This window comes from Bombus fervidus, chromosome 1 (genome assembly GCF_041682495.2).
Source record: "Bombus fervidus isolate BK054 chromosome 1, iyBomFerv1, whole genome shotgun sequence".
NCBI lineage: Eukaryota > Metazoa > Arthropoda > Insecta > Hymenoptera > Apidae > Bombus > Bombus fervidus.
Genome location: NC_091517.1, coordinates 21,148,636 through 21,176,596, shown reverse-complemented (window position 1 = coordinate 21,176,596; position 27,961 = coordinate 21,148,636). Strand labels below are relative to the sequence as shown.

The window sequence follows — 27,961 nt, the reverse complement described above, 5'->3', positions numbered from 1 at the left end:
GTAATCAGTTAGAAATACACAAACTTTACGGTTAACGTTGGGCGGAAATGAAAACGAGATTACGCAGTTGTTACCGTGCTATTTCTGTAAAATTACCTTTCATAACCGTGTCTTGTGGCCTCCTGTCGTTACGAATTTTTCACATGTCAAGTGTCAACATTTTCCTGAACGGTGCCAGATTTAATATACGAAGAACGCGCTTCAAGGAGATACGCAAAAAGGTTTAGGTTATTTAACATTTCGGAGTCGAGTTAATCTTGTTAGGATCTAAAACAATTTGGAACTACGTTAGATCCCGCGACTTTCGCCCGAGAAGTTGCATCAGCCAGAAGTTAGAAGAAGAGTATTACTTCTCTACGAGGTTACCAGTGTATATTTTAATCTTCTTCTATGTAATAAATCTTTAAAATCTACCGTATATCGAAATGTTGACAGGTATCCCTTTGAAGTCCCTATATGAGCAGGATTAAGACGTCAGTTCATTTTAGAGGAGAAACCCATCTTTCTTAACTAAATCCCCTTCATTTTTCTAATTTCTGCTTTCTCGTTTTTGTGAGAGATCACTCGTGCCGCAAGCTCGTGAAGCATCTTTTTTCTAAGACTGAAATTTAACGCTGTCAATTAATTTGATAAATCTGTTGTAAGTTCCTAAAGTTTCTTTGATATATCTTCCATAAGTTCCTAAAGTTTCTTTATATTTCAAACTTAATCCTTAATGGTTAACATGGCTGAAGTTTTATCCTGTTTGTATCTTAATATTATCATCCTGTAATAGTACAAAGAATTATAATAATTTCTTTACTTTTCACCTAATATTGTATAATAATAAGGTTGTAAGGGTTAATGTCAATACCAGTTAAGGAATATCGATCGTTGAATAAGATTAATTGAAAAAGAAAGATACCTACTAATACTAATTAAGTGACAAATATAATAAACAATTTTTGCAAATAGAATCCAAATACAGATTTATTTTGTTCTTTAAATACCAGAACGAGTATGTACTCTAGTTTATATATTTTATATATTTTACATATTTTTGCATACCACGTGCATTCTTTAAGTTTTTACACATTTAGATTTCCTAAATATCAGCCGTCTCGTAATCATATACAATATTACTAATTGTAATATTTTTCTAACATTTATAGGATAATATATATGAGCGCATGTTTTCAACACGACTTGTACGTTCTACCGGAAGTTACAAACGACGGACGATTACTCTCGGTTACTCTTGGTTTCCATGCTTTTCTTCGACGATTATACGTCGTGTTTCGTCGTTTCGTCGCACGATTCTGTTTCTAACATACCGCAAATGGAAAATACGGCGATCTAGAATACCCTTAATGGCATTATGGTATTATACAAAATAGAATTGGGTGCTTGCGGGATTTCAGAAGCCGTAACAGTTAACGATGCCTTGGGCTACTTCGAGAGAGTCAGTTGAACAAAATTTGATGGTGTGTCCGGGTTGGCGAGAGCACACACGCTCGCGGATATATTTTTCTTCGGTCGTCTCATCATCGTGGTTCACAGTCAGTTCAAGCCATCGCGGACGAACGGATTGTCGTTCACCTGTTACCGTACTATGTTCTCACACGAGTAAGCCTGCCATCGCGATCGTCAAAGGAGAAATTATCACTCCAATATGGTGGACGAGGAGAACAAAGACGAGATGGATCAAGAAGAAGATAAGGAAGGGTGAGAATATACGTTTCTCGAATCGCGAACGATCGCGCGTTGCCTTTCTCCAGAAAATTCTACGCGTGAGATTAGCTGCACGAGAATACCTTTCCTTCGCGACCAAAGAGTTGTTAGTCCTTCACCCGGCGAACCTTCAAATCTTTTAAATCTTCCGAACTTTTATAGAAAGTCGTTAAAGAATATTCGTCAGATTTATCGGATAATGCTCGAAAATAAGATTAGCCATAATGCGCGCCAAGTAGCGCAATAAGTTTTTTCCTGTTTACCTCCGTTTTCTTGATAAATCGCATCTTTTATTTATCGCGCTTTATTTTTCTTTTTGTTTGTTCGTGTTTTAAAAAAATCGTTCAAAAGATCGATATTTTCCAACAGACAACGATTATTGTTGGACGAGATGTGTTCTTAGAGGCGATTATCCGATGGCGGTAATTAAGTTTCACCTGGCCAGTGTCTGAATCGAATCGAGGGGCGGAGTTTCAGCGACATATTATCTTCCGCGGCTAAATCATTTTTTATTCTTTTTCTTTATTGTTTTTTTTTTTTACAGTTCATTGTATATGTTTACAGACCCGATTCTCAATACTGTTTAATCGATTCCATTGCAAGGTATTCTCGGCCGAGCTTCGGGTTGTTCTCTCGCTGTTCCTTTCATTTACCGGCTTTTCTTCGGATCCTTCCATTTATCCTGTTACATTTTCTTAACGAACCTCTTCATCTTCCCCATGGAATTAAAACGTGACTCCTTCAAAAGCGTTTAGACGAACTTGAATACGAATTTCCTTAGGCAATATACCGGTGAAGTTCGCTTTTTCGCTCGTTACGCGTCAGCCAAAGGGACCGTTTCAAAACAAAAGTGGTTGGTACGAACGTTTCTCGAAAATTTTCCAAGTTTTCGACTTTCAAAGGAAACGTAGTTTCTTCGTTTCGAAGAAGAATGCCTTTTGTATAGAAAATCTGTTGGTTAAGATGAGGTAATTAAATAGTCCATTGATTAACTTTAAGATAACTTTAAGATATTGGAAAAAAGAAAAATTGTACGATGAAAGAGACGAGATGACTTAAAAGAAGATGAGTTCCGTTTGTCCTTACAAGTTATCTAATGGATATACAAAATAACGACTTGGGAAATATTTATGCTTTTATCGCAAATATTCTTCACATTTACGCTGCCCTATATAAAGAGTGACTATAATTTCAAATGTTCGTAAGTAGTCCATATATTTTACAATGTATAATAATTCCAATATTGTGTTTGAACGTTCGTTTCACTTTCTCTTACAGAGTGTATGAAGATTGAAAATTGATTTATTTATCAAATTTAAACAATACAGTTTGGTTTGAAGAAAGCCTAAAGTAAACAAGAAATGAATTGTAAGATAATCTCGAAAAAGATTTCAAGTTAGATTTCATTTGCATACACATCAAAGCAAAATGTACAGAAAGGTTCGCGAGACAATTTGACATACACTGGAAACTTTTCAAATCGTTGAGTCCTTCCCTAAGGTAATATCGCATTTGCATATCCAGTTGCACGCAGGAAACGTGAAACATGTTTTTATCTTGACCTATCTCTTGCAATATTAATTCCATCGATCTGTTTATAGAACCTTTCTCGCTTGCTGTGTTCGAAATATCTTTCACGTAAATTATCGAAGAATAATTATTCTTGTAAATTTTAATATCAGGTCCCAAAAAGGAAAACAGGAATTAAGACCAATATCTTAGCATCTATCTTTAAAAATAATTAACTTATCCAAAACGGGAATCCAAGAGGAGGGAATTAAAGTAATTTCAGAAAACCAATAAAATCAATCAAATAATTCTCTGAACCGTGTAATATTCGTAGTAATAATATTCTTCATTTTTATTTATGAAAGCTATGTCTTTCTTTTTCTACGAATAAATTTCAATAGGTACGTTCACTCCTAATAAATAATTATTGCTGTAAACTCTGTAAAACTGAATTCTGTAAAACTCGTCAAATTCATTGAAGCGATGATTCGGTTGATCGGCATCGGAACACCTTTGAGGTACTTTTATTTCACATTTATAACGACAATTCTGCTTCTCAATTGATGATATGTGTTCTGCCATTTGCCTGCATTCGCGGTGATATCAGCAAGTCCTTGAACGCGTCAAATCGAGCTGACACAGTAAAATGCAAAAATTCCTGGTATATTGCTCGGGGCTGGTGGAAAGGTTGAGAGTCTGTGAAAATTTATTGTTCTCTAGTATAGAGTGATCCGCTTTGCGTTTACCTATGCCCTTTGATCGTCCCACATTTTTTATTCGTGCATTAAAAACTCGTTGTTTGCTATTAATTTTTTGTCCTTTCGTATCTTCATGTGAAAGGTTTACTCGTATTCCCTCTGTCCAGGTTGAATTCGACTCTTTGAGAACAGTTCGACAAACATTCGAGAACATACACGATAATTATACAACCGATAAACCTACAATCCTCTTATACTGTCTGTGCTTCACTGAGTCACGAAGGTATCCGAACATTTATCGTGGAAAACTTTTATGAATATATTGCGTATGTTACGCGAAGTTCTTTGAAATGTTGTCGCTGTAATGAAATACGACTATCGTGATTATTGGACTGCGGATTTTTATCTAAATTCATATTGTCTATTAAAAATGTAATTCGAAAAGTAGAACCTCGATAGAAGACCTTTTTACCTATTAAGTATTACGGAGGTATATAATAAAATATTTTATATGTTCTTTTCTACGGAAACCAATCCGAAAATTTATGTAGCAGTTAAAAGACATTTATTGTAAATATATATTTAATAACATATTAATGAATAGTGGTGTTAAAGTATAATATATAATCAGAGCTAAAGAAGCTCTCACTAAGTATCGTGGGTTATTAATGTAGCGAATAATTGATCGTTTAAAATAATTGAGTTACTCCGAAACTTCTCTATTATAAACTTCTATAGAATAATTAAATGTTCGAACAAATACGAATACACGATGCTCCTAGCACGAACAATTTTTCAAGGAAGGACTCGTGAAGTTATAAATGGGAAAAAGTTTAATTCTGCGAAAATAAATTCTTTTTAAATCTTAATTTTCCATATCGATCTTTCGGTCAAATTAATATCTCAATGACTCTCGTAAAGTGTATTTTTGCAATAAATAATTTGTAATTATTATCATGTATTACGTAGGATGCTAATGAAAATACAAAATGTATAACACACGCACGTAATATGTTGTTAAACAATTTGTGTATCTCGTTTGTTCTCATGCAAGAATATAATGACAAAATAATAAGAGTAATAATATTAATAAAATGTCTGATACACATTATTAATAATACCATTTGTGGCGTATTTGCTGGATATTACCAAAGTGTAAAGTTCAAATGGATTATGTTGGTTACCTCATTTGGCTATACGCTGACCTTGTGTAGTTAATAATACATGTATTATAGTTAAAAGCACTTCAATACCGCGTTTATTAGTCACCATTTTGTGATATACGTACTTTTGCCGTTTACTCTCTGAGGCACTACTATGTACATGAATTAAAAATGATTTAAATACAGTGTTTTATGTCAAATAACATTTTTAGGTAAAAAATGAATTATATAATATAAGTACTTTTTTGTAATACTTTATTTAAAATATTTCTTTCTTAGAATTTCAAGTCCCTAATAGATCCAAGGTACTTTACCTGGAATAGCTTTGAAGAACGCGCACATATAAATTAGTACGTACTTCTTCTTTGATTTCTCAATTTGGAAGAAATTTGGTAAGGTTAGTGTATACGTATATGACACTGACTATGAAACTACCATTTCCTTTTTAAAGCTGTAACTATAAATATTTCCTCTTGATAATCAATCCGTTATATATATCTTTTTCAATAGAAAATAAAAAATGGGCTTATTACTGGAAATAAATTTTGTTGGAACATACGTGTTCGAAAAACATTTTTGCATAATTATGTAAAAGTCTTGGACAATATTTGTATTAACGTGACTACTGTTTCGATCTACGAGCGTGTTTAAAAGATACTGTTTTGCATTTAGAATTGGACATACCACTAGGATCGTAAAATAGTCATTTTAGGAGTTGACGAGAAGGAACAGGTACTGAAAAATGATTAATGTATTTCGTCATTGGTTCTAGTCCTTCTATTTTTGGGAATTTTTTTATGAAAGTGATTTTGATGGCCTCTGGTTATAAATATCATACACGAAGCTGGTAAATATAACCGGTATAAATATATCGAAGAAATATGTCGGCAGTTCCGTTTAATTATTCGAAGGTCGACACGGTGATTATGTCGAATTGTGAGTTGGATTAGGTTTCATCATACATATACGTCACTGTTAGAGGAATTGACGCACCTGTTTTTTATTGTATCATGCTATCGTATGAATTAAGTCGGAATGCGTATATGTATCTAGAGTACAGTAGAACTAGATCAGAGAACATTAAAATAATTCATAGAGACATTCCATTCGACTTGGATACTAAATAGGAATTATTTTTAATAATAAACTAGATGTAATTGCAAGAAAGTGAATAAGGCAAGTAGCATACAAGGTAGATAATAAACAGGTACAAATAATAAACAATATGCAATATGTGCAATAAAATGGTTTAGTACATCACATTGATCTTTTATTAATGAATTCAATGAAAAAGATTTATAAAACGCGCTTATTACGTTTCATTAATAATTCATTAGCAGATTTAATGAAAAAAATTTAACAAGATTTTCCTAAATCAATTTACTCTTACTATTGCGATCTGTTGATTGCGAGCTCTCAATAAAAATCTACGAAACGATAACAGTAAAGTCCACGTTTAGATACACGTAGAAATTATGCATCATTTTGGTTCTGTTTGCAGTTCGTACTAAAAGTTCAATGTCATAATATTGCTTCGTTTCAAAGTTCGAAAGTGTTTTAGAGCAAGTTCTCCATGTGTATTCATACCGAATTAAGCAATTTGAACGCGTGATCGTTAGTGACGTGATCTGCAGGCTTTGTCGTACCTTTCGTGGACGCTTGAGAAACTCATATCGAGTATTTCTGCCAGAGATGTTTACAAAATCGAGAATATAGATTTACTGCTACACGGAGAGATCCTAAATCAAATCTTAACGCGTTTGTGTTTGATTACGTGTATTTGCTTAGTCTGGTTTCTGATCGATGACTATTTCTGATACATGAAACTAGCGATTAATTCATGATTGATTCAATAACTTGTTTTCTGAAGATGAAACTTTTATTTAAAACGCAATTGTTCGATCAAAATTACGTTTATGTAAAATTGATAGATCAGTAAGTTTCTTGAATTTTGAACAATTTTCTCTTTTCTATCTTTTCTTCTTCTCATTAGCTACAGTAAGATTTCGAATTTGCTTCAATGTGATGATGATAGTCGTACATCGTACAAAATCTTATATGTAATATACACACATAGTATGCCCAAAAGAAGCTTCTATAAGAGATCAAATAATTTTGTCATTGTGTATTATTTTTCTCAGGAATTTCAAAATATGTATTTTTCAATTTTCTGTTTCGTTTCATGTTCATAAATATATTTCAAATAAATACGATTGGAAAATAAGAGAGAATCGTGTTTCCTTCGTCTTAATAACTTTGTCCTTGTCGTTGAAGACGCAAAAATAATACATCTAAGTCAATATACACAGTGAATTACATACGACACGTGAGTCCCTTTGCACAATAATTAACCAATGCATATTTAAAATAAAATAAAATAATTTAACAATATTAGCGAATCGAGAAGCTACATACAAGTTGTAGATTATAAACTTGCTTTTCATAATTTTACAATTTTACATCGAGTAACACGATCAGATAACTCGTAGTCTGTCAAATTTCTTTCCAAAATTTCACTGTATTTATCATCAAAATCTAGAAACGTTTCTAAAGCGTTACGTTACGAAGGCGTAAACAATGTAACTACGCATTATACCTAGCCAATACATTCATATACTTCTTACGATAAATTTTTGAAATATGGATTACGATCACATCGTAAAATGTACAGAATACGAACGTTCTCAAAGTATCGACGTAATTGTTGCAACGTGACACATGCTTTGTATATTTTGAAACCAGTTTTGCCTGTGCCCTTCGCGGCAACAAAGCCAGACGTTAGGTAGGTTGTTTCACGTAGGACGGTCAAAAGGAGATTGCGTGTCGACGAATCGCTCGATTCCGTACCGGTCTCTCTTGTTTATATAGCGTTGCTTCGATGGAGAGGGAGAACCGTTGAGGGACAACAGACGTGAAAGAAAGACGAAGACACGTTTAGTATAGTGTTCCTCCTGAAGGCTCGAAGCGCAGTACGCGTCGTGGTATCGATTCGTGGACCATGCAATTCATTTTTATAATCGATCGATTATCGAATTTGTGATTTTATGAGTGAATAACCCGCTTTCTAAACGGTGTACCATTGATATTGGTTCGAGAGTGAGAAAAACGAGTCGAATTCGCGAAAAGTGCAGGTTCTTTGAGTTATCGGAATTCGCTTGCAAAGAAGAAATATCTCAACGTCGCAATTGGACGCCAGTCGTTGAAACATATTTATTTTAGACCAAGATTTTTCGGATCCCGAAGGTAGTTACATAGAAAAATATCGATATTATTCCGTAATGCTTGATCGACTTCGTCGCTTTCGACTTTGTTGGAACTCGATCGAATTTCGATACCTCGTGTTACCATGATTAGTATCGGTTAACCTATATTAGTCGGACGCTTTAGAATTTCGATTTCCAACCTGTGGATCGTGACTCCTGTTTTTGGGTAAAATTTAGTAATTATTCTTGTAGTTGAAATGTAGTTTATAAATAGACATTGCACTTCTCGGTATTTATTTATTCTAATGTTGCAATATTCGAGTACAGTGGTTTTAACGTTGATTTTTAACGAATGAAATGAAACGAATTAAGCTTGTTCGAATCTACATAGTCCAAAATAAAGAATATATTTCGTTAGGTATTATCGAGTTGTTTATATTTGTAAGTTGTATTATATTTATATTTAAGTTGTATTATATTTGATTCTAGTATTAGATGTACAGTGATTCGCGTTAATATTCGGCTATCTAGAATATTTTTGCAAAATGAAATTTGAGTATTATTAAAAAAAACAAAAACAAAATACATAAAATGTATCGCCTGCTACCAACCAACTTTCAAAAGTTGAAAAGCAGATATAGTTAGAGATACAGCCGCGGAGAACAAGTGAGAACGGTAGAGTTAAAATCTATCGTGGTGTATATTTTATATATTGAAAGGGGCAGAGTTATTTGATTATTATAAAAGGGGTTCATGACTCGAAAAATATTGGGAAACACTGCTTTAGAATGTTACCAGGCTTCCTAAGAGATTTGTTTTTCTCTACAAAGTATGACGTACGCTGCGTTGTATTCTGCGTTCTATCGAATTTCCTCTGGTTTAGTAAAACGTAATGGATCGTGAAAAATTTCTTGTTCTATGGACTAAAATTTTCATGATACTTGTGAAACACGCATTCCCTAGATAGAATTGTACCGAGTATTCGAGGTAAAATTCATCGACAAAATTAAAACTTCAAGCGACATTAAAAGGAATGGAAATATTCGCGGTACAAATGATTTAACCTTGATTAAACTAAAAGCGTAGTTTATGCGAAGAAATTATAATATCAAAAAATAAATAGGAAAAAACATTAGTTTCCTCCGGTTCTACGCGAACGCAGTCGCGAACAGCAGTTAGTGAAATGATAAATTCATATGAATAATTGTCGCTTGATTAATAGCCACTCTCAATATACCTCAATGAGCTTTGCAGACTAGGTATTAGTCGATTCTAGAAACCTTCGTAATTTTTCGTAATCTAATAAATTAATTTTATAGTACACGCGTAACAATATGCTTCGATATTAGAATTTTCAAGATCTGCTTAAACTTTCATTTTCGCTTAATCATATTCATCGCACATAGATATACGTCCTATTTGTTATCCAAAGTTACGTATAAGGATACATAAAAATAAAAGATCATTTTCTAAATATATTTGAATTCGATTTGCGTTTAGTCGCATACGTAATTTCTGTTTATTAACAAAAAGGATACACAAGACTACACTAATTCAATGTCTCTAATCTCAAATTTATTAGCATTTGACTCTCCGTTTTTGCGGTGCATACTATTAACGTCTACACGTTGTATGTTTACTATCCTCGTTCTATAATCATTCCAAAGTAGAGCAGGTTACACACGTGTGTGTGTATATATATAAAGCATAAATGTTGAAATATATGTATATATTACATGAGTTTACTTTTTTTCTCCAAAGAACAAGAATGTTTTATCCGATACCTTGAAACGTGCTAAAATGTCCAGAGTTTAGCTAGACTAGTCGGAAAGGGTTAGACTAATCGAGTAATTCTCATCCGAAAGATTTTTAGATTTCGATTTTAATGATAATCGAACGATGTAGGACGATATGAAATTACCGATTTGCTAATGGAAGGCTGATATTAACTATAATATCGTTGAATATTGTAACGTGCTATTACACATTCCCTATTGCATAATTTTACGTAGAACATTGCGCAATCTGTTAATTTAGCCGTAACGAATAAGAGTTTATGAATATTACCTTCAATTTGTATTTGTCACAGCTCTCGATGTTTTCTTCATCCGATTTCCTTTTTTTTTTTTTTTTTGTGCTCAAACCGGTTTGTAATTTCAGTTTCGAAAGAACATTATAAACGGCGATCTATATTCCATGCATTTTTTTTTACATCTATATACAAGTCTATGTTCGTTAATAACAGGCGAAGTTGGTGGTTGAATTCTCTGTATGCATTAAATAGCATGACGCAAAGGTATGCTCTAATTGCAATTCGATATACTAATCGTATGCACAATGTGTTCGTAGCTTTTTTCCATCAAACCGCGAAAAAATAACTGACGTACGTAAGTGGCAGAAAAGAAAGACAAAGAAACAAGAAATTGGTCTCTCATATAACAAATTCTAAAATTAATTTGTCTTATAGTATCGATTAATGATCTTTGTATATATTGCAAAGTTTTTATAGGACTTCTTAAAATATCTTAACTCTTGTCTTGTAAGCTTTCTATTTTAATAATTATGCAAAAATTATGTTTGTTTGTATGAATAAATTGCTTCTGCTCGATATGTCCATTGTTGAAAAAAATTATTTGACGGAATTGCACGACAGAATTATTTTATATTTCTATTATAACTTTTAAATCTAACATTAAGATTGGAAAATGCTAGATAAGATATTTCAATTAAGCTTACTGAAGATACTGTATCTATGTTTCAGCTAGACGATATTTTAAACTGAACTAGAATGAAACTAAAAAGAAATTAAAATGAATAAAGTGATAAATATATTTTTGAAAGGGCACTGAGTAGTCGATTTGAATTGCCTACATATGAGGTACAAGTCAAAGAGTCAAGAGCGTCTTCTTTGCAATACAAAGTTTAGCAATTCGTACTTCATCAATGAAAGAACGTCACGTTTCAATTAGATAACGACATTCAATTATCGTTTGTTTTTATCAGGCTCGATTTTATCCGGCTGGTTCAGTCAATTACATAATGACCAATCTTGTTTTGCACTTTTAATAAGCAGATCATAAATATCATACTGATACGTTAATTAACTATACTTACATTCAATTCGAATCGAACAACAAGTAGTATTTGCAAAGTTTCTTTATTATATTCTTATACTAACCATATATTTTCTATATTTTTATCGTGATCAGTTAACGTTAATTTCCGACAATACATATTGCTTTCACGAAAAGTATTTACACACGTTGTTATTTTTTAACGCAGCATTTTTTACATACTTATTTTTCGATGAAGCATTTTTTTATCAAATTTTGTAATACATTTCATTTTCATACTATCGATTTTTTGTCGTAATACGAAAGTATCGCAAAACGATATTTACTGTGTAATTTACTGTAGAGATTTCAGGGGAGAAACGTGATAAATACATTTTTCTTCATTTTCTGATTTTAACGTCACCCTATGGTTAAGCAGAGATGACATAATTGAGAACGAAAACCAGATAGATTTTATGATATACATATGCAAATCTCTTAAAAATAGTTGTCAAGTTGACAAAATTCTGTAGATAGAAAGACAATTTTGGTAACATTTTTATTATTGATCGACGATATACTGAATTTTCAAACTGCTTCTATGTAAAAAATAGGAAATGTGATTTACCGTGCTCTTTCTCTGTAGCCTCCATATATCTGAAGTTAATTAATTAAGTAAATATGACAGTGGGCTAGTACTTTTTATAGCTATTGTACTTTGTATATTTCACGTTATATCGAGTATTCAAAATTGAAAATTTATAACAGGAATTGTAATTATGCTGAAACATGGAAAGTGACTGGTTTAACGGTGATTCGTATGTACAAATTTAAAACTGTGTATTTTATGGCGTCGCGGTGACATAATACCTGAGTAAGAACACGAATAACGCCGATACAACAGTCAGTGAAGCTGCGCCACTGAAGGAAAGTGCATGAGTGCATCTGTAGTTGTTGCCTATTGTGTGATCTAGCAGTGACTCATTTCCATAAAATCACGGAAAAATGTTCATCGATTGTATGCCTTGGCTCAGTTGCCTGACATGTAATGTGGCCTCGCCGGAAACTCCAAAGATCTATGGGTTGAGCTTCAAGTGAGTGTTTTTCTTTTTTAAATTATTAACACTTTATAACGTTTTGCGACGTGAATATCTCATTACGTCTATTTATGGCTATCCATTATCACCGTTTTCATTGTCTTGATATCCAAAGTCACGGCTTATAAATATTATTCACTTTTCTTCAACGTTATTTATGCCATTGTATTTAGATTTTATAGAATTCTTGAATACATACATACACACACACATATCTATATAAGTATTAAACGAAATATAAAATTTCATAGAACGATCGTTTTATAAAAATTATTGGATTTCAGATTTCCAATAAAAGTAAAATGCTCTAACTAATTATAATTTTATTTTGCTGTAATAAACGCAATAAAAATTGCAGTTATACAGGGTCAAATAAAGCTGTGTATCGTATGTAATGTGTAAAATTAAATATTATATGTACGTTAATATCGTTGCTAAGTTAGCATCGTATATTAATTATCTTCTATGAACAACGATTGTCGATTACTTAAGTTAAGAAATAGTTGAATATTAAAATCCTGCAGATGTCATTTTTCCACGTAATGTAATTATGTATTAATGACATTTTTTGAGAATGAAAAGAACTAATGGAACGCTGTTTCACTCGGAGACAATTTTGCGTTATGGATTTGAAAGCGAAAGACAAAACTTAGAATAATCTTACATGCGACTGCTTCATTGATTTATTTAAGACTGTAAAGGGAATGTCTTACTTGAAACTTTGGAATTTACATTGACATTAGCGGCAGACAAGTACATTGCGAGTAAACTAGAATAAATTTGCATAAATTTTCAAGAGTCAATTTGCGAAGCATGCTGTTAACAATTTCATTTGAATATCATGAAGCTTAGTGAAAATTTGACGCAAAAGTTTTTTCTAAGGTGCGAAAATTAATTCTGTGCTTGGAAAGTGCTTAGAAGTAAGAATTACGTAACTGATATCTACTTCTAAACATCTCTGTCGTACAGTTCAGTAACTTTTGAATCTGAAAATCTTTTCTTTCAACTTATTCGAAAGCACTTTGCATTTCTTACGTATTGATGCGAGTATTTCCATTTATTTTAATTCACAGGAAAACCGATTGTTTGTCGAAGACAATAGTCTTCCCACGCCACAAAATTAACCTGAATCAAAAGGATACTAGAGAATCTTCGTAGATTTATCTCGTTCTTTCTCTTTATGACTACTATCCTTAGAAGGAAATTTATAATAATATTATCAGCGAATAATACGTTAATTAGCCTTTCCACGAACAATATTCAATTCATATTATACAGTTTAATCCGTAGAAAGATGAAATTTAAATTCATAAGGGAAAGTGACTCGAATCTTATGCGTAGGTATTTACCTATCGTTGCAATATCGTTGCAAAGAGGATATTGGAGGACTTCCAACACTATTTTAAACAAAAGATGAGCATAGATTAGCAGTTAATTTAAATAAACCACGCTGCAGGCGTACGACGCTGAAGTGTTCAAATAGACACATTTCATACGCTACAACGCGTAATACAATGATCTTATCTATGGCATGACATCGAGACTTAATGTACTCGAATTTATAATTAGAATTTCGATGACAATATTTAGCCGCAACTCGACCATAAAATATATCGAAATCGATGAAACACGCGAGATACGTTTGAGTTTCTTAGAAGCCAAAACTAAACGTCGCATCGACAACTAGATTTTGTGGCAAGCATTTGGCTCGATTTGAAACATCATAGTATCTTTATACGGTCTCGAGAATCTTAGTTAGAATTCACACATAAATAATCCAACATTAAAAAGATTCCCTCGTATATTTCGAAAAAACATTTTACTCTACTTTCTAATTTATCGAACAGATCAGTATTTCACGTTATCACGTATTGTTTCAAATTTAGAGCCTATGCTATAAATTTGCTATAAATCGACCTTTCAAAGGTACAATTCTGAAGATCCAGAAGCAGTTCTGATCAATGAAACACCGCTGCAGAGTTGCTTTATCTTTCTCGCTTCCAATATTGCGTGACGTAACGATGAAATTTAACGCGTTCGAATTTGTAACAAGCTGCTCGAAAATACGATTTCTCGTTGTGACGATGCGGTAGATCGTGTGTCGACGAAACAGCGTCTTAAGTTGGCTTTATTTTCCTTGGTCCGAGAGTCGTTATGATGTAACGCTTAGATTTAACATACTTTAATTTACAACAAATGGAATTATGTAAAAGCTATGATAATTCGAAGGTCAGCTCGTTTCGATTGCCGAAACTTTTACACAGTGAAATTAGGCCAGAGTCCCTTGTTTTTCTTCTTTGAAAACAAGTCGCTCGTAATCGCGCTACTACTTCTATTTAAGATACGCTCAATGTAAATACCTCTTGGCAGTGGTGCGGTGTCTAACTATGCAAAGAATGTAGTAACTAATAACTGGTTAGTATAACTTGCTATTGCAGTAATAACTATCTAATTACCATAATAACTGGCTTTTTGTATCTTCGAATTGTTACGTACAGGCTGAGAATGTTTACGTAAAATATATTCTTATAAACACACACAATATGTTTTATATATTACGTATATTCTATATGTTTTTGCACGTATAAATTTTCCTGAATGAATACGCAAATATTGAAGGTTAAATTATAAACGTTTTATATCTCGGTCGAATGCAAAAGCTCAATAGAGTTATGGTATGTATGGTATTTTTATTCTTCAATGATGTACTTACTGACATTTGGTGGAACACAGAACAATGTTATAAGTGAGAAAGTTTATGTCAGTTTGCTACAAAGTGGTTGTTTAATAGATACTGCATTTATCCAGAGTTAAGCAGTGCTGATCACGGATTTACGTATTTCAACGATAGTTCGCGTGTGAACTAAATGTTTCACTTAGAACGTTTATTTTGTTTTGGAAAATGTCAATCTGATCGTAATTATAAATGGCACATGTTTCGTCCGAGTTTTTTACAAATTTCTAGCTGTTCCAATACAGCGAACTAAAATTAATTATCTGTCAAACGTTTGTGAAATCTTCTTTGAAATACACATTTCTTAAAGAAGTACGTTCTAAAGTTCGAAGTCGTATGCATTTTGTGTTAGATGTATTGAAATTATTGTTATATAATTCATGAGAATACTTCCAATGTATAATATGATGTTAATTAGTAGCACACAACTTGTTTCATCATCATAATTTGTACTTGAAATGTGTTACGTGTGGTTAATTTATATAATTCATAGTTAAAACGACACTTCACTTGAATAAGATTGCGTTACACGAAGGATCATAGTTTGCGTTGCTTGAAACTGAAGTAGCTACTGCTACAATGCAGAACTCTAACATTTCCTTTCCATATATGCGATCTTTTTAGATGCTAATTATAGTAGAACGTCGTACAAAGAATTGAATATGTACGTACATCGAAAGATTTATTTTCATTAAAATCATACGTATTTAAATTGCAAATTATCGAAGGACTTCTAAATACAGATGTTAGAGTAAGAAAATATCAGATAATAAAACATCATTTAAGGTAGAAGTAATTTTTTTCTAAAAATTTGATATTACTGAGAAAATATCTTTTAAAAAAATGGTTTGTTCAAACTTGAAGCAAGAGCACTGAAATTGTCTATAGATCGTTAAGTACGAAGAGAATTATTTTCATATCAAAATCATCCGAAGGAATCTGATAAATAATTATTAATACCTATTAAGTAAATATTTATTACCAATTTACTACTAACTACATATTTATCACATCATTCGGTATTTCTTCGTTATCCATATAAACTTAAGCGTCGAATATCGTTAATCGCGTGAGATAACAGAAATTATATAAATTTATATTTTTAGTAGCTTGCATCATTTCTTTTCCCGATTCATAATTCATTTATAAATTATGTATATATATATATATATATATAAATTTACAAATTATAATTACAATTATATTCGTCAATTATATATATAATTGTAATATTATTGTATAATTGTAATTATAATTTGTAGAAATTTATAAAGCACTTGATCGAAGATTTCTTTCTTGCGATATGTCATTGTAATATTATCGCACGTCTCGCAGCCTTACATACAATTTGATAAAGTTGTTATAAAAGTACGCAATTAACAAGGTAACCCTATTAGGAATATTCGCGAGCACCGCATTAACGCACAATTAACCCAATAATAAATGTTAGGTTTAAAATTGCACGTCGTATAAAATTGGCAAGCCTGTGTGGAAAATTCGTTTTTAACTACTTGTGTAATTCGATTCCACCGAGTCCATAAATTCCGTTGTCGGAAATAAGCGTGTACACCCACTTAATCTTCGTTCGATACGCTTCGAAACGAACAGTTCTACTATACGTAATCCACGCAGCCCGACGCGAGTGATCACGCGAAGTGTTACCGAGCGGAATAAACAAATTAACGACAACGAGGTCTAGAATTTCCTCGATCAACAAGAATCTTCGATGTAAAGTGTTTTTGATTCTGCGTGTTTTTCACAGTTCCGTTGCTTTCGTTTAAGTTTGTGCGAGGATTTCGAAATGGCATGATTTGTTCCGAAGCCTTTGGGCGTCGAATTAATGCTAGCAGGATTGATTCTAGAAACTACAAGATTTAATAAATATAACGTTGGATCGAGAAAGATACGTGGAAAAGATTCGTAAGTTTTTAACAGATTAAAATGAAATATGGAGACACAAGGATAAAACGGGGAAAAGCCGAGAAACTCAATTTGTCTGACACAGGTACGGATAGATATAATTAGCTGTTTGTTCATTTTCTTCATTATCATTATAATGTAGCGAGAGAGCAAGACGTTACGCTTACGTACATACTCATTGTTTGTTAATTATTTGTTTTAACGACGAGTTGTCTTTGATCAAGAATTAGGGAGTGACGCGTTACATTTTTCAGTAACTTACGACTTACAAAAAAGAAGTTTTAACGAGTGATGTTGAATGAAAGTTTCATACTATCGAAAGATTTAGATTAAACGATGTTCGCAAAGAACTTCCCTTGCTTCAAAGAGAAATAAAAGGAGGAGATTTAGGTTAGATCTTGATGAAGGTGATGGTAGTTTCGTTATAACACGCGTAATACCGAGCAGGACAGTACGTATTACGAAATGAGAAGACACTTTCACATTATCTGTCGACGTTGATAGACAAGCGAAGCATTTTACTTTTTCTACACGTAGAAAAAAAGAAAGGTTTGAATTAGCTTCGTGTTATATTTTTCGAATCAGATTTAAATGAGATTTAGTCGGTTTTTACAAGCCAGGTGATAGTTGATCTGCAATAAATTTCGGTTATTGAGAAAGATTAAAATTGGCAATGATATCAGAACACCTTGATCGAAGTGGTCATATTTTTCAATATTATTTTATCGCAGACAGAATATCTGTGCGTCGAAGTTTCATCGTTGCGAATGTTCATTGTGTAATGGAATGACCGATACAAATGGGCTTTTCGACATTTTTGCTTCTATTAAAGCAAAATTTTTGAATATAACATTGATATTGAAAAGATTTCATCGTAGAGGTTGGAATATCGCGGACTGCTGTCATCAAGAGTGAATAGAAATGGAATGAGTGATAGAAGCGAGTTGAGGTTTCACCTCGCGTCAGAAGAAATTAGATATGCAAATTAAAATTATTTATATGCAAGATATTTTGATTTTAGGAAGGTGTTTGAAAATTCGTTGAATATTCACGTACAATTAACTTTTCATTTATGGGTCACGGGATATAACATAATAACACGATGTAATAAAAACCAGTGGTACATAAATGTAATATTTTTATTTCGGATACCTGTGAATTACTCATTTTGATATCGTAGAATATCGACTAAAGATTAAAATTATGATTAAAAATGTATATTTAATATGAACGACAGTTGCTCCAAAATGTGTTAATAAATGCACGCGATCGTTATTAAAACTTATTCCACGGGTATTACAATATAATAATCCATCAAAATTTGTCAAATTAAAGAGATTAATTAAACGCACGTATCTCATTAATTTTTAAAAATTCAATATAGCAGACGAAACTTCGTTTAACTGGCAGGAAAATTTTATTCCACGTTTCCACCTTATTTTTACTAGTATTTATATTTTATACGTCTTTACGTACTATATGCATTTTTAAATTCTTCACAAATATATAAACATCGACGATATAATGATAACATTGGTAAGTCGATAAGTTGCAAATTATATCTAATTCTAATGCGAAGCTTCGCGTTTTCAACTTATTTTTACGAGCCATTTTACGTTCTGACATTTTCATTTTATTCATACGTCGGTTGACGCAGCTCTTCCATTTACAAGGCGATAGGGGAACATTTTCGGTGATGACTTCTCGCGTGCAGGGTTGACTTTGTTCTGCGAAGAAGGCGTTAGCTAAAGTCCGCTAGATGCAGAGAAACGATGACGAACCTAGTACAAAAGCGCTGGCTGGGAATCTCTAAATGGGTCGCAGCTTTTTGATTGAGCTTTCAGCCCCTCAACAGCTAGCGTACGGTTTACTCACCTTTCATGTCTTCTTTCACGCTTCTTCATTGTGATCCTTCCGAGTGAATATGATTCTTTAGTCGGTACCTTTACAATATCAACCAACCGAAACCTTTCTCTCTCCTTTATTCGTGCTCCCCCTGCCCCAAGTTGCTATCGCTACAGCAGATTTGCTGTTTATAAACAAAGTTCTAACTCTGATCATTTAGCTTTCGCGCTATATCACGCGGTGTTTCTTCATCTCTAAATTTGTCTCTCTACATCTTACGAAGATATTTTCGTCTAGGTTTTTATTTTTGAGTAAATTTTTGGCACGTACGCGAAATAATCGCTATGGATCGGTTTTTCATTACCTGAGATCTCTCACGCGATAATCTATCAAGTAATAATATTACTATTAACGTATTTATTCAAAGGGCGATAGACACATCCGAGTTAACTAATTTTTCGAAATAGTTCGTCAGACTGAAATAGTCGATTAATGAAATAACACGAGAAAGAAGATTTATCTTGACCTTTTCAAACCGCAGAAATTTCTAAGCGGTACATATCGCGGTAATCGGCAGATATTACGACGAGCATGGAAAAATGTTTCTCTGCTATCGTGGCTTGGTTCGTGGCATTAAGATTTAAAAATGTCACCGAAGCTTGCACAGTGAACAGCGCTCGATTTCGATAGCGCTAGATTAATTCCAGTGGAGATCGATCGATTCCAACCATTTTCGTCGTAAATGGTAAATACGTTCATTAGAACGTAGATTCTTTTCCCTGAAAGTGGAAACCGCAGAAAGAGTTTGAAACAGCAAAGGAAAGATAGATAGAGATAGAGAGAACTCCCTCATAGCTTCCAGTTGGACGCGTCTGCCTTCGTATTTGTCTTTCTCCAGTTCCTACGTTTAACTTTTCTGTGGAATTAAATTCCAATATAAGTTGCTGGCTCGCCGGTTCTTCTTCGAGAGGAACACCCCTGTCTTTTTCCATTTACATGTTTCTCTGCTTTTCTCATTTTTCATCGACTAGTGACGAAACGAAGTCTTCCTTGACCTCCATTCATAATGGAATTAATGCGACTACCTTTTGCCGCGGATACAGTTCTTAACGAAGGGTCAGGAGTCGAAGTACCAGGATTTTCGTTGCTGGCCTAATTCATCCGCGTGGTAATATTAATTAGTCTTCATTGAGGATCAATTAGTAAGTAATTGGGACGGATATGGGAACGCGATGCTCTTTAAATAACGCTTGAAAATTCATCGAGTGTTTCAGAAATCCTAGCCAATCGATTCCTCGATTTAACGTTGAACGATTTCGCTAGGAGGATACGGATAGTCTCCCTTCGGAATAATCGTAAAGTGCCTGCTTATTATTCAAAGTGAAATGTCGTAATATGTAGAGGATGAAGCGAGTCTTTATTTAAATCTCCCTTGTTTGGTCGTGTCGAGGAATGGACGAGGGTTAAACTTTGTTTTCTTTTTTTTTTTTTTCTCTACAGGGATTCGTAATGGAAATTTTAATAGAGATTTAAAACGGTTTCAGCTTGACGTTTCTTTCATTAAACATTTCCATTATTTCAACATTTATCAAATGCGCTAAAAGCCGCTGGTAAAGGTGGAGAACGAAACAAACACCGGCACTTTTAATACCGTAATATTTTTACTGCAGGGTGAATTTATGTGACACGATACAGAAGATATAGAGTCAATAAAGATATTAAAGCGCAGTTGTCTTTCGAGTAGGTAATACTCTGATTATTTTCATTAGGTGTATAAATTAGCCGAGCTATCTGTTATAAGCGAAATTTACCTACCATTTCGCATTTCGGGCGTGTTTCTCTTATTAATAAATAATTTTGTACACGGACAGTATGGTCGAATTAATAAGGAATATTTTTCATTGTATGCATGTACAACGGAATTCCATTTGTCAGAACGAATTTTGTTACGGTGCTTGTTTTACCGAGCATGTTGCTCAGTTTTATTATGCGAACTGGGACCACGCCGCGTAAACTAGTTACACGAACCCGTTTCGTTGTCTTGAAAATACGTGGGTGCTCGTTTTGCGGTGCTTTGTATACGATGTTTCCGACTATTTTCTTCAAACGTATTAAAGGTATGCAGATTCGAGACGTTGAACTTTCTCGATGATTATTAACCCTTGTCGCTCGGCGTATTTTCCATTTCCTTATTTGTTTCATTTTCGTACAGTGGGAAGGCGAAACTTCAAGGAAACATATATTTTGAAAAAATTCGGAGCTCGTGTAATTTCGTACTATATAATTGCCAGTAATCTCTTTGTGTTACCTTAGAGAGGACGTCCGAGTTGTTAGCTGAATTTACGATGTCCCCTCGGAAAGGACAACCGAGTGTAAAGGGTTAAATGATGCATTTGTGGTTCCTGCGGTTCTGAAACTCAGTTTCAGCTTTGCTCTGAGAAGCTGAACTGCGCGATGTTCGTAAAACGTTGGGACAAAGCGCAACGCATTATTGAGAACCACATCGAGATTCAAAGAACCGCGAATATGTCATCGACATGGAAATTGTTTAAATTCCATTGAATAATGTATATGTGAGAGTAAAAATGTGAAAGTAAGCTTACACAGTGATTAATAAATTGAGGATGTTTATGGAAATTTCTATCTTTGCGAAGATAATTCAAAACCTATTATGTATATGATTTTACCATTTAATTAAAGAACTCGCTTGTCTCTTTGAAGATTTTACTAAAGATTTACTTGAACACCTTAAAGTCAGTTTAGCGATTGGATAATACAACGCAAAGATTCTTTTGCACAAAATTGATCGACTAACTGATATTAGCGAATGAACAAGTTACGAGTCGCAGCTTATAGAAATTTTCTTTTGAAATTTTATAATTTTACATCGAACACGATGATCAAATGACGGTAATTTCTGAAATTTTATTCAGCCAGTATCATTGTTATTCGCTTTGTATCCCGTGAAGTATAAAATTTCACTGATAACAATAATTCAATGATCCAAGAAGAGCGAGAAAATCCTTTATAAGAACAGGAGAGTTATGCAGAAGTCCTTATCCAGACGAATAAACTAGGATAGAATCAGTGAATTTCTGTTATACGAAATACTTTGTGATCCTTTACAACGTTCGAAGTTCATATTATTCGTTTGAACATAAGGTATCTTCAAATCGTTTAATTCTTCGCCGAATTCTGCTTCACAGAAACATCGTTTTGTCGAATAAAGTTTTTGAACGAGAAACTAGAATGCCTTTGTTCCGATGCGGCTTTTTATTCTTTTCTTTTCTTTTTTTTTGGCTTTTGCCGAATAGCAAAGGAAAATGGTTGTAGGTTGTGTGAACGTTAATTCGAATGAATATTCACGAAGTGAAAACCAACGTGAGGGAAACCGAGGCATTGTGGGATCGCTCGAATCCCACGTCGACCGTTATCGGTTAATGAAACTCCTTTTCCGTTGTTTTTTCGGTATGGAGATCATCAGCGGATTTTATTGTATGCATATGAATTCAAGCCTGTGCGACGCGTATTTGTAAATAAACGAGTGACGCGAGATAATAAAATCCGCTTCGTCAACTCTAACGACCTTGGCATGTATTCTCTTCTGGTTTGACAAATTTATAAAGCGATCTTTTACACTTGCTGTGCGAATCCAACGTAGACCGAAATCTAATTTAATTAACCTAACCTGAATGAAATTTAATTTTAATCAGGATCAAAGCTAAAAATTATACCTAATCTGACCGAGAAAACTAAACCGAATCAAATTCCGATCTAATCTGACCTAATTTTTATTTCTAACTAATCTGACGTAAATCTTCGAGAAGTATTGAAATTGATCATATGTACATATGTGTATGAAATTATTCAGCAGATAGACAGTGATTTTGATAACATATCTCGAGATCATTAGAATAATTGCCTTTTATGATATCAACATACGTGTATGTATATTGTGTATTTACAATGTACACGAGTAACGCTTTACGAGCCGTTTCTATGTCGTCAGTTTCATCATTTTTCTCGTTCTTTCACTATTTTGCCCTTTCTCAACCTCATCTTCGAACGGTGTAATTTGATTTTCGTCGTTTCATAGCGATCGATTCATGGTCACGAGCGCTTCCCTACGCATTCAACGATGTCGTTCAAACTACTGACCCTTCGTTTCTGAACCTTGGCTGGAAACAAAAGAAGAAGTTGTACGTTAAAACATTTCTTTCCTTCTCTTTTTTCTTTTTTTTTTTTTTTTTTTTTTTAAGGGAATTTTGATCGAAACGTAAGAACACCGTGTGTTTATAATTCCATGGATGTTGTGTATTTCTTCGTAGTTATTTCTGTAATTTCTATTGTTGTCGACGAACTGTTTCCGATTTATTTATTTATTTCTTTGCGGTACTTCGAAAGGTAAACGACGCTCTAACGACAAATTACGTTACTTTCTCGTACGACAATTAACATATCTTTTCGAGTCAGAAACGAGGGGAACTTTTCACCATGTTTTTCTGGCATTCAAGCAGCATTTTTAATTTCTTACGCGTGCCTTTGCATTTGTCTCTTACTTTTGTATGATCCCTACTGTATCTTGTCCAGGACAGAAAAAGGTCTGTTCCATTTGACACTGTTTTCTTTTGTTTAAAAGAAACTTGGAGGAATGGGGCACACAATCTCAGTTCGTAAATCATACAACAAAATTACGCGAAACAAATCCTTTGTAGCGCGCACGTATCCGTTTATTTTTTTTTTAGTTTAAATAGTTTAACAGATCTTGCCGAACATTTGCATTTAAATAAATAACTCGGTTCACTGGTGTAGAATGTTCGTTTAATTTCTCCGAATGTTTTCTATTTTCCTACTTTGCTTCTCCATGTTGGCATGGACCCTGCACACTCGGATTTTTCACAATTGCTACGTAGCAGACGAATGTAATATACCATTTCCCTGCATTTTTCAGCATCGTCGTCCAACTTTGTCCGTGATACGAGAAATAGAATTTCTAATGTTTGTTAAGAGTCTGCTCTCGTCGTACGTATTTCCGTGAAGATATCAGAAGCACATTCATAAAATTGATGTTAAATTTTAGAAACGGCTCAATTGTTTGCTTCATAGTATGATTTTAAGCAGTTTGTAGTAATCTCACAATTGGTGTTACATTTCGTTTAGCCGCCAGAGTAGCGTGCAGTCCACATTGTAAATAACCCTACAATCATTCGACCTGGCTGTCAACTTATCGTTTCCATGTCTGATATTAACGCGTTGAATGGGAAAGATCTGTTATTTCTGTCTGTCAATCTTTTTAGACAGAACGAACAAATTGTTAAATTATGGGATTGTCAAATAATGAAACCGATTTATTCAGGAATCTCTTTTATTTATAATCATATGATCTGTGACGCTAGTATATTTTTTTTATGCGTTTCTTTACTAAATGCAATTTTGTTACTGATTTTTTTTACTAACACGAATTATTTACAGGTATTGCATTTATTATTTTTTCCATTTCTTGCCTAAGAAGGAAATTTTGGTTGAGAAACGATTCAGCCAACAGGTTGAAAATTTATCATCTGCTTGACCAATTCTACGTACTTAATTTTTGACGACACAATTTTTTTTATCATCTTCAACAATCATTTGATCACATTGACTCCTATGTATATAGTCAACAAAAATAACCCCGAAAATTCGAGTACTCTTATATACCGAATAAATCTTCGTACTTCTAATTCGATCAAAATCATGTGTGTTATTAATTCCTTATAAATACAGACAAACTGCGCCGACGAAAAGGTTCCGTGTCAAAGCAACACTCGTCAGTAAAAATACTGTAGCTATCACAGTTGACATTTAGCATCAAATGGTTAACGTTTCGTTACTTTTAAGTCGGTCTGTTCGCAAGCTCGGTCGTTCGTATCCGCACTCAAGTTCTTTGCCATTCCAAGCTTTTAAAATATCTAGAAAAATTCGAAAGATTTTCATCAACACGTTTCTCCTGCATTACACGATCATTTATCACGTCAAACGTTTGAAATCTCTTTTTAATAAAAATACAATTTGGAGGAAGAAATTCGGTGGTGAAATTTCCATTAAGTTGTCAACAAGCCGGTGTTGCCTGCAGAAATTAATTTATTATTGCGTCATTACACAGATACCGCATACTGTTCGTCATATTGTACATAGTAAATATTATATTAAATTCATAATCGCGTGTAATGAGGCCCAAAAGCTATTTAATTTTCTATTATAATTTCACATTACCCGTGGTTCTCTTTATTTTCTTGAGAATTCCCGTAATATCGTCACACGAGAATAGTCGATCAGTTGCATATTGATCGTTCGTCGAACGAATTCAATCGTTAAACGATCTCTCGTTTAGGCTTCGCGGCTGGAACAGAAAAACGATCGATTGAAATAACAAACGGCCAACCGAAAAACGGACGCCTTCGCGCTATAATCGGATCGGATTTGCAGTGAGCCACGTTTCGCGCGGTTTTCCATCGATATCGTTTCTCAGTCTCAATTAAATTTTCATCGTATTTTCCACGTTGCTGCAGATCCGCATGGTTCGCATCCATATGCTCGAAATAGATTGCCGACAATGCTTGTTTTATTTTTCCGCGCGTTTTCACCTCGTGAATCACCACGAGATCGCATTCGATCGTCTTTTCTCTTATTCCCCCTTTTTTTTTCGTATTGTTTTCGAGACTAAAACCATTGGTACGTTGTCACGCTGCAATCGATTATCTGCTCTCTGCGGGACGAAACAAGTTAAAGGATAATTCGAGGATGGTCAGTGAGACTAATCAGCGAGACACGTTGGAAGCTTCTATTCGTTGCTTTGTAATTTCTATCGAGTCCTTGAACATAAGAAACAAAACGTGCTTCGATGCGAATACTTATCGCATATTTTTCCTCTGCTCTTTGTACGTCCACATTATCATTTAACGATATAACAGAGGTCGCATCAATTTTTAACTACGTATTACGATAAAACTTTTGCGATCTTCTGTTTACGATAAAAGGTAGCATATTCTGTTCGAGATACGTCGGTGAAGAGGTTTATTCTTAAGACTGTTCGAGGTTTCATAATGTAAAATTTTTATCTAAATATGTTTTACATACGGAAATCTTCAGCGATATTAGATAGGCGTATAATCATATCATTCGTTCGTGTATTACGTTTATGTCATCCTGTTTAGAGTATCGCGAGATTCCGTGCATTAGATTCTTTCGCGTTACAATTTTGAACATCGGTCAATTTTCGAAAGAATAAATGTTATCGAACGAGTATATCGAACAGAAACCGGAATATCGATAGGAATTGTAATACGTTTCGTATACATTGTAGCATGTATCCTTGTTGCTAGGCTCGGAATGTTTAAACAGATTCATGTTTTCAGAAACCCAACTACAGAAATGAAACATTCAACAAGGACTAAACAGATCTGTTTCAATCTCTGAATATCATAATATTCACCATCTAATTATGGATATCTCTGCGCATTACGAACATTCTGCACATCCCTATATATTTAAATTTCCCACAAACACACAAGCATCTATAATTCACTTAACGTTTCACGAAATTCCTCACTAGTTTTCATTCGGTAGATCTAACACTGGCCTAGTTTCAAACGCTTAAACTCGGGCTATAATAATTACACAAACTTCCATATCCGCTCGAATCTTCTACAGGAACGAGTTACCTTATACTCGAAATTCTCCAACCCCTACTAACGACTTCGATCTCTTTGTTACAAAAACTTTGATTCCTACAGACACCCCACTCATTTTCAGATTACCCTTGCGCCATTAGTCCGGCAGCAAATTTCGAGTTATCGTTGCCCGCTTCAACCCTTTCGGGTGTCCTCGATCATCCCTTCGTCCTCGATGTTCGTCGGCCGATGTATTCGAAAACGTGGCGCAACGGACGCGGACAAATAGCACGGTCGTCGACTATCCAAACGACGATTTAAACGATCAGATCGAGGATATCCGTACGCTAATGGAAAAGAGGTCGTGTGCCCCGCGCCTCGAGGACAGCTAGTGCTTTCAGAGTGATTTTATATCACAGCATCTCGGTGTTTCTCGTGTGCATTGTAGGTTGCTCGGATTCTCGCCGGAACTGGGACAACGGGTGCATTTCGCTGAGGGCACGAACTTACGGTGCAGGGAAGATAAGAAATCGCCGACCGATGATGATTCGGAGGAAAGGTTGGCAAACCGGGGAGGACCGGCGATTCTATCGCGACGATTTTCCTCTGACGAAACTCGCGCGGATGTGAATGGGGGTGTGAATGGTAAATGCTATGAAATAGAGACCTGCGCGGGTCTCTGCGTTTAGGATATTCGGAGAGAAGATGGAACTTCGGTGGAAAGTTTACAATTATTTGAAATAGTTACGTGCTGTGGGACGAAACCTTATTAACGTTTAAAATGTAAATGTTTAGAATGCTATGAAGCGACTATTTACCGATATCTACATAGGGGGTTGGGAAAGTTGGGAAAAAGGATCCTCTGGTGGGAATTTTGGTCGCTATACGTGAAATTTTTATATCGTATTTGGACACACACAATTACATAAATATTATACTATATAAATTTCTCTGTGCGATAGGTACGTACATGTGGCTGTATAGGGTGTTTAGAGAGAAAAAGCGACATTTTAAGGAAAGCGTTAAAATTCTGTGAAACAGTTATACACGCGTAGTTACAGAGGGTGTTCAGATAAACGGACGAAGTATGAATTTAGTATGAATTTTTAGAATTGCGCGAAATAGCTAGATATGCATACGGATATGTATATAGGATGTTCAGAATAAAAATGAAATTTCAGTATGTACGTATCTTTACGGTTGTGCGAAGCAGCTACATATAGTTAGCTATATAGGATGTCCAATGAAAAAGAAGAAACTTTAGAGCGTAGATAATTTATGAAAGTACAATTTTACAATTTTACACGTGAAAGAGTTATTCGTTCCGTTCGCGATTAATCACGACTCTCGTCCAAAGCTGCAAACATAAAAATTCATTCA

At 34.1% G+C, this 27,961-nt stretch overlaps 1 protein-coding gene across 4 annotated transcripts; it reads left to right on the top strand.

Annotated features, from left to right (window-relative positions):
* The first annotated feature begins 1,154 nt into the window (after window positions 1-1,154).
* LOC139990111 (uncharacterized) lies at window positions 1,155-27,961 on the top strand. Of its 4 annotated transcripts, none has more exons than XR_011800487.2 (3): window positions 7,848-8,323; window positions 12,105-12,430; window positions 21,246-22,151. XR_011800487.2 is itself a non-coding variant. In XM_074111789.1 (3 exons), the coding sequence occupies exons 2-3, from the start codon at window positions 12,342-12,344 to the stop codon at window positions 27,268-27,270; spliced, it is 330 nt and encodes a 109-aa protein (XP_073967890.1). In that variant the 5' UTR covers window positions 7,848-8,323; window positions 12,105-12,341; the 3' UTR covers window positions 27,271-27,961. The 4 variants fall into 4 exon arrangements, 3 of the variants coding, with proteins under 3 accessions (XP_073967891.1, XP_073967890.1, XP_073967893.1); XM_074111789.1 differs by lacking the exon at window positions 21,246-22,151 and adding an exon at window positions 27,030-27,961; XM_074111792.1 differs by lacking the exon at window positions 21,246-22,151 and adding an exon at window positions 13,507-14,149 and having other exon boundaries at window positions 7,917-8,323.

Bases quoted from the DNA above. Each gene is read 5' to 3' on its own strand.
- LOC139990111 (XM_074111789.1), top strand. From the start codon at position 12,342: ATGTTCATCGATTGTATGCCTTGGCTCAGTTGCCTGACATGTAATGTG. The intron at 12,431-27,029 runs GTGAGTGTTTTT...TGTGCATTGTAG, and splicing joins ATCTATGGGTTGAGCTTCAA to GTTGCTCGGATTCTCGCCGG.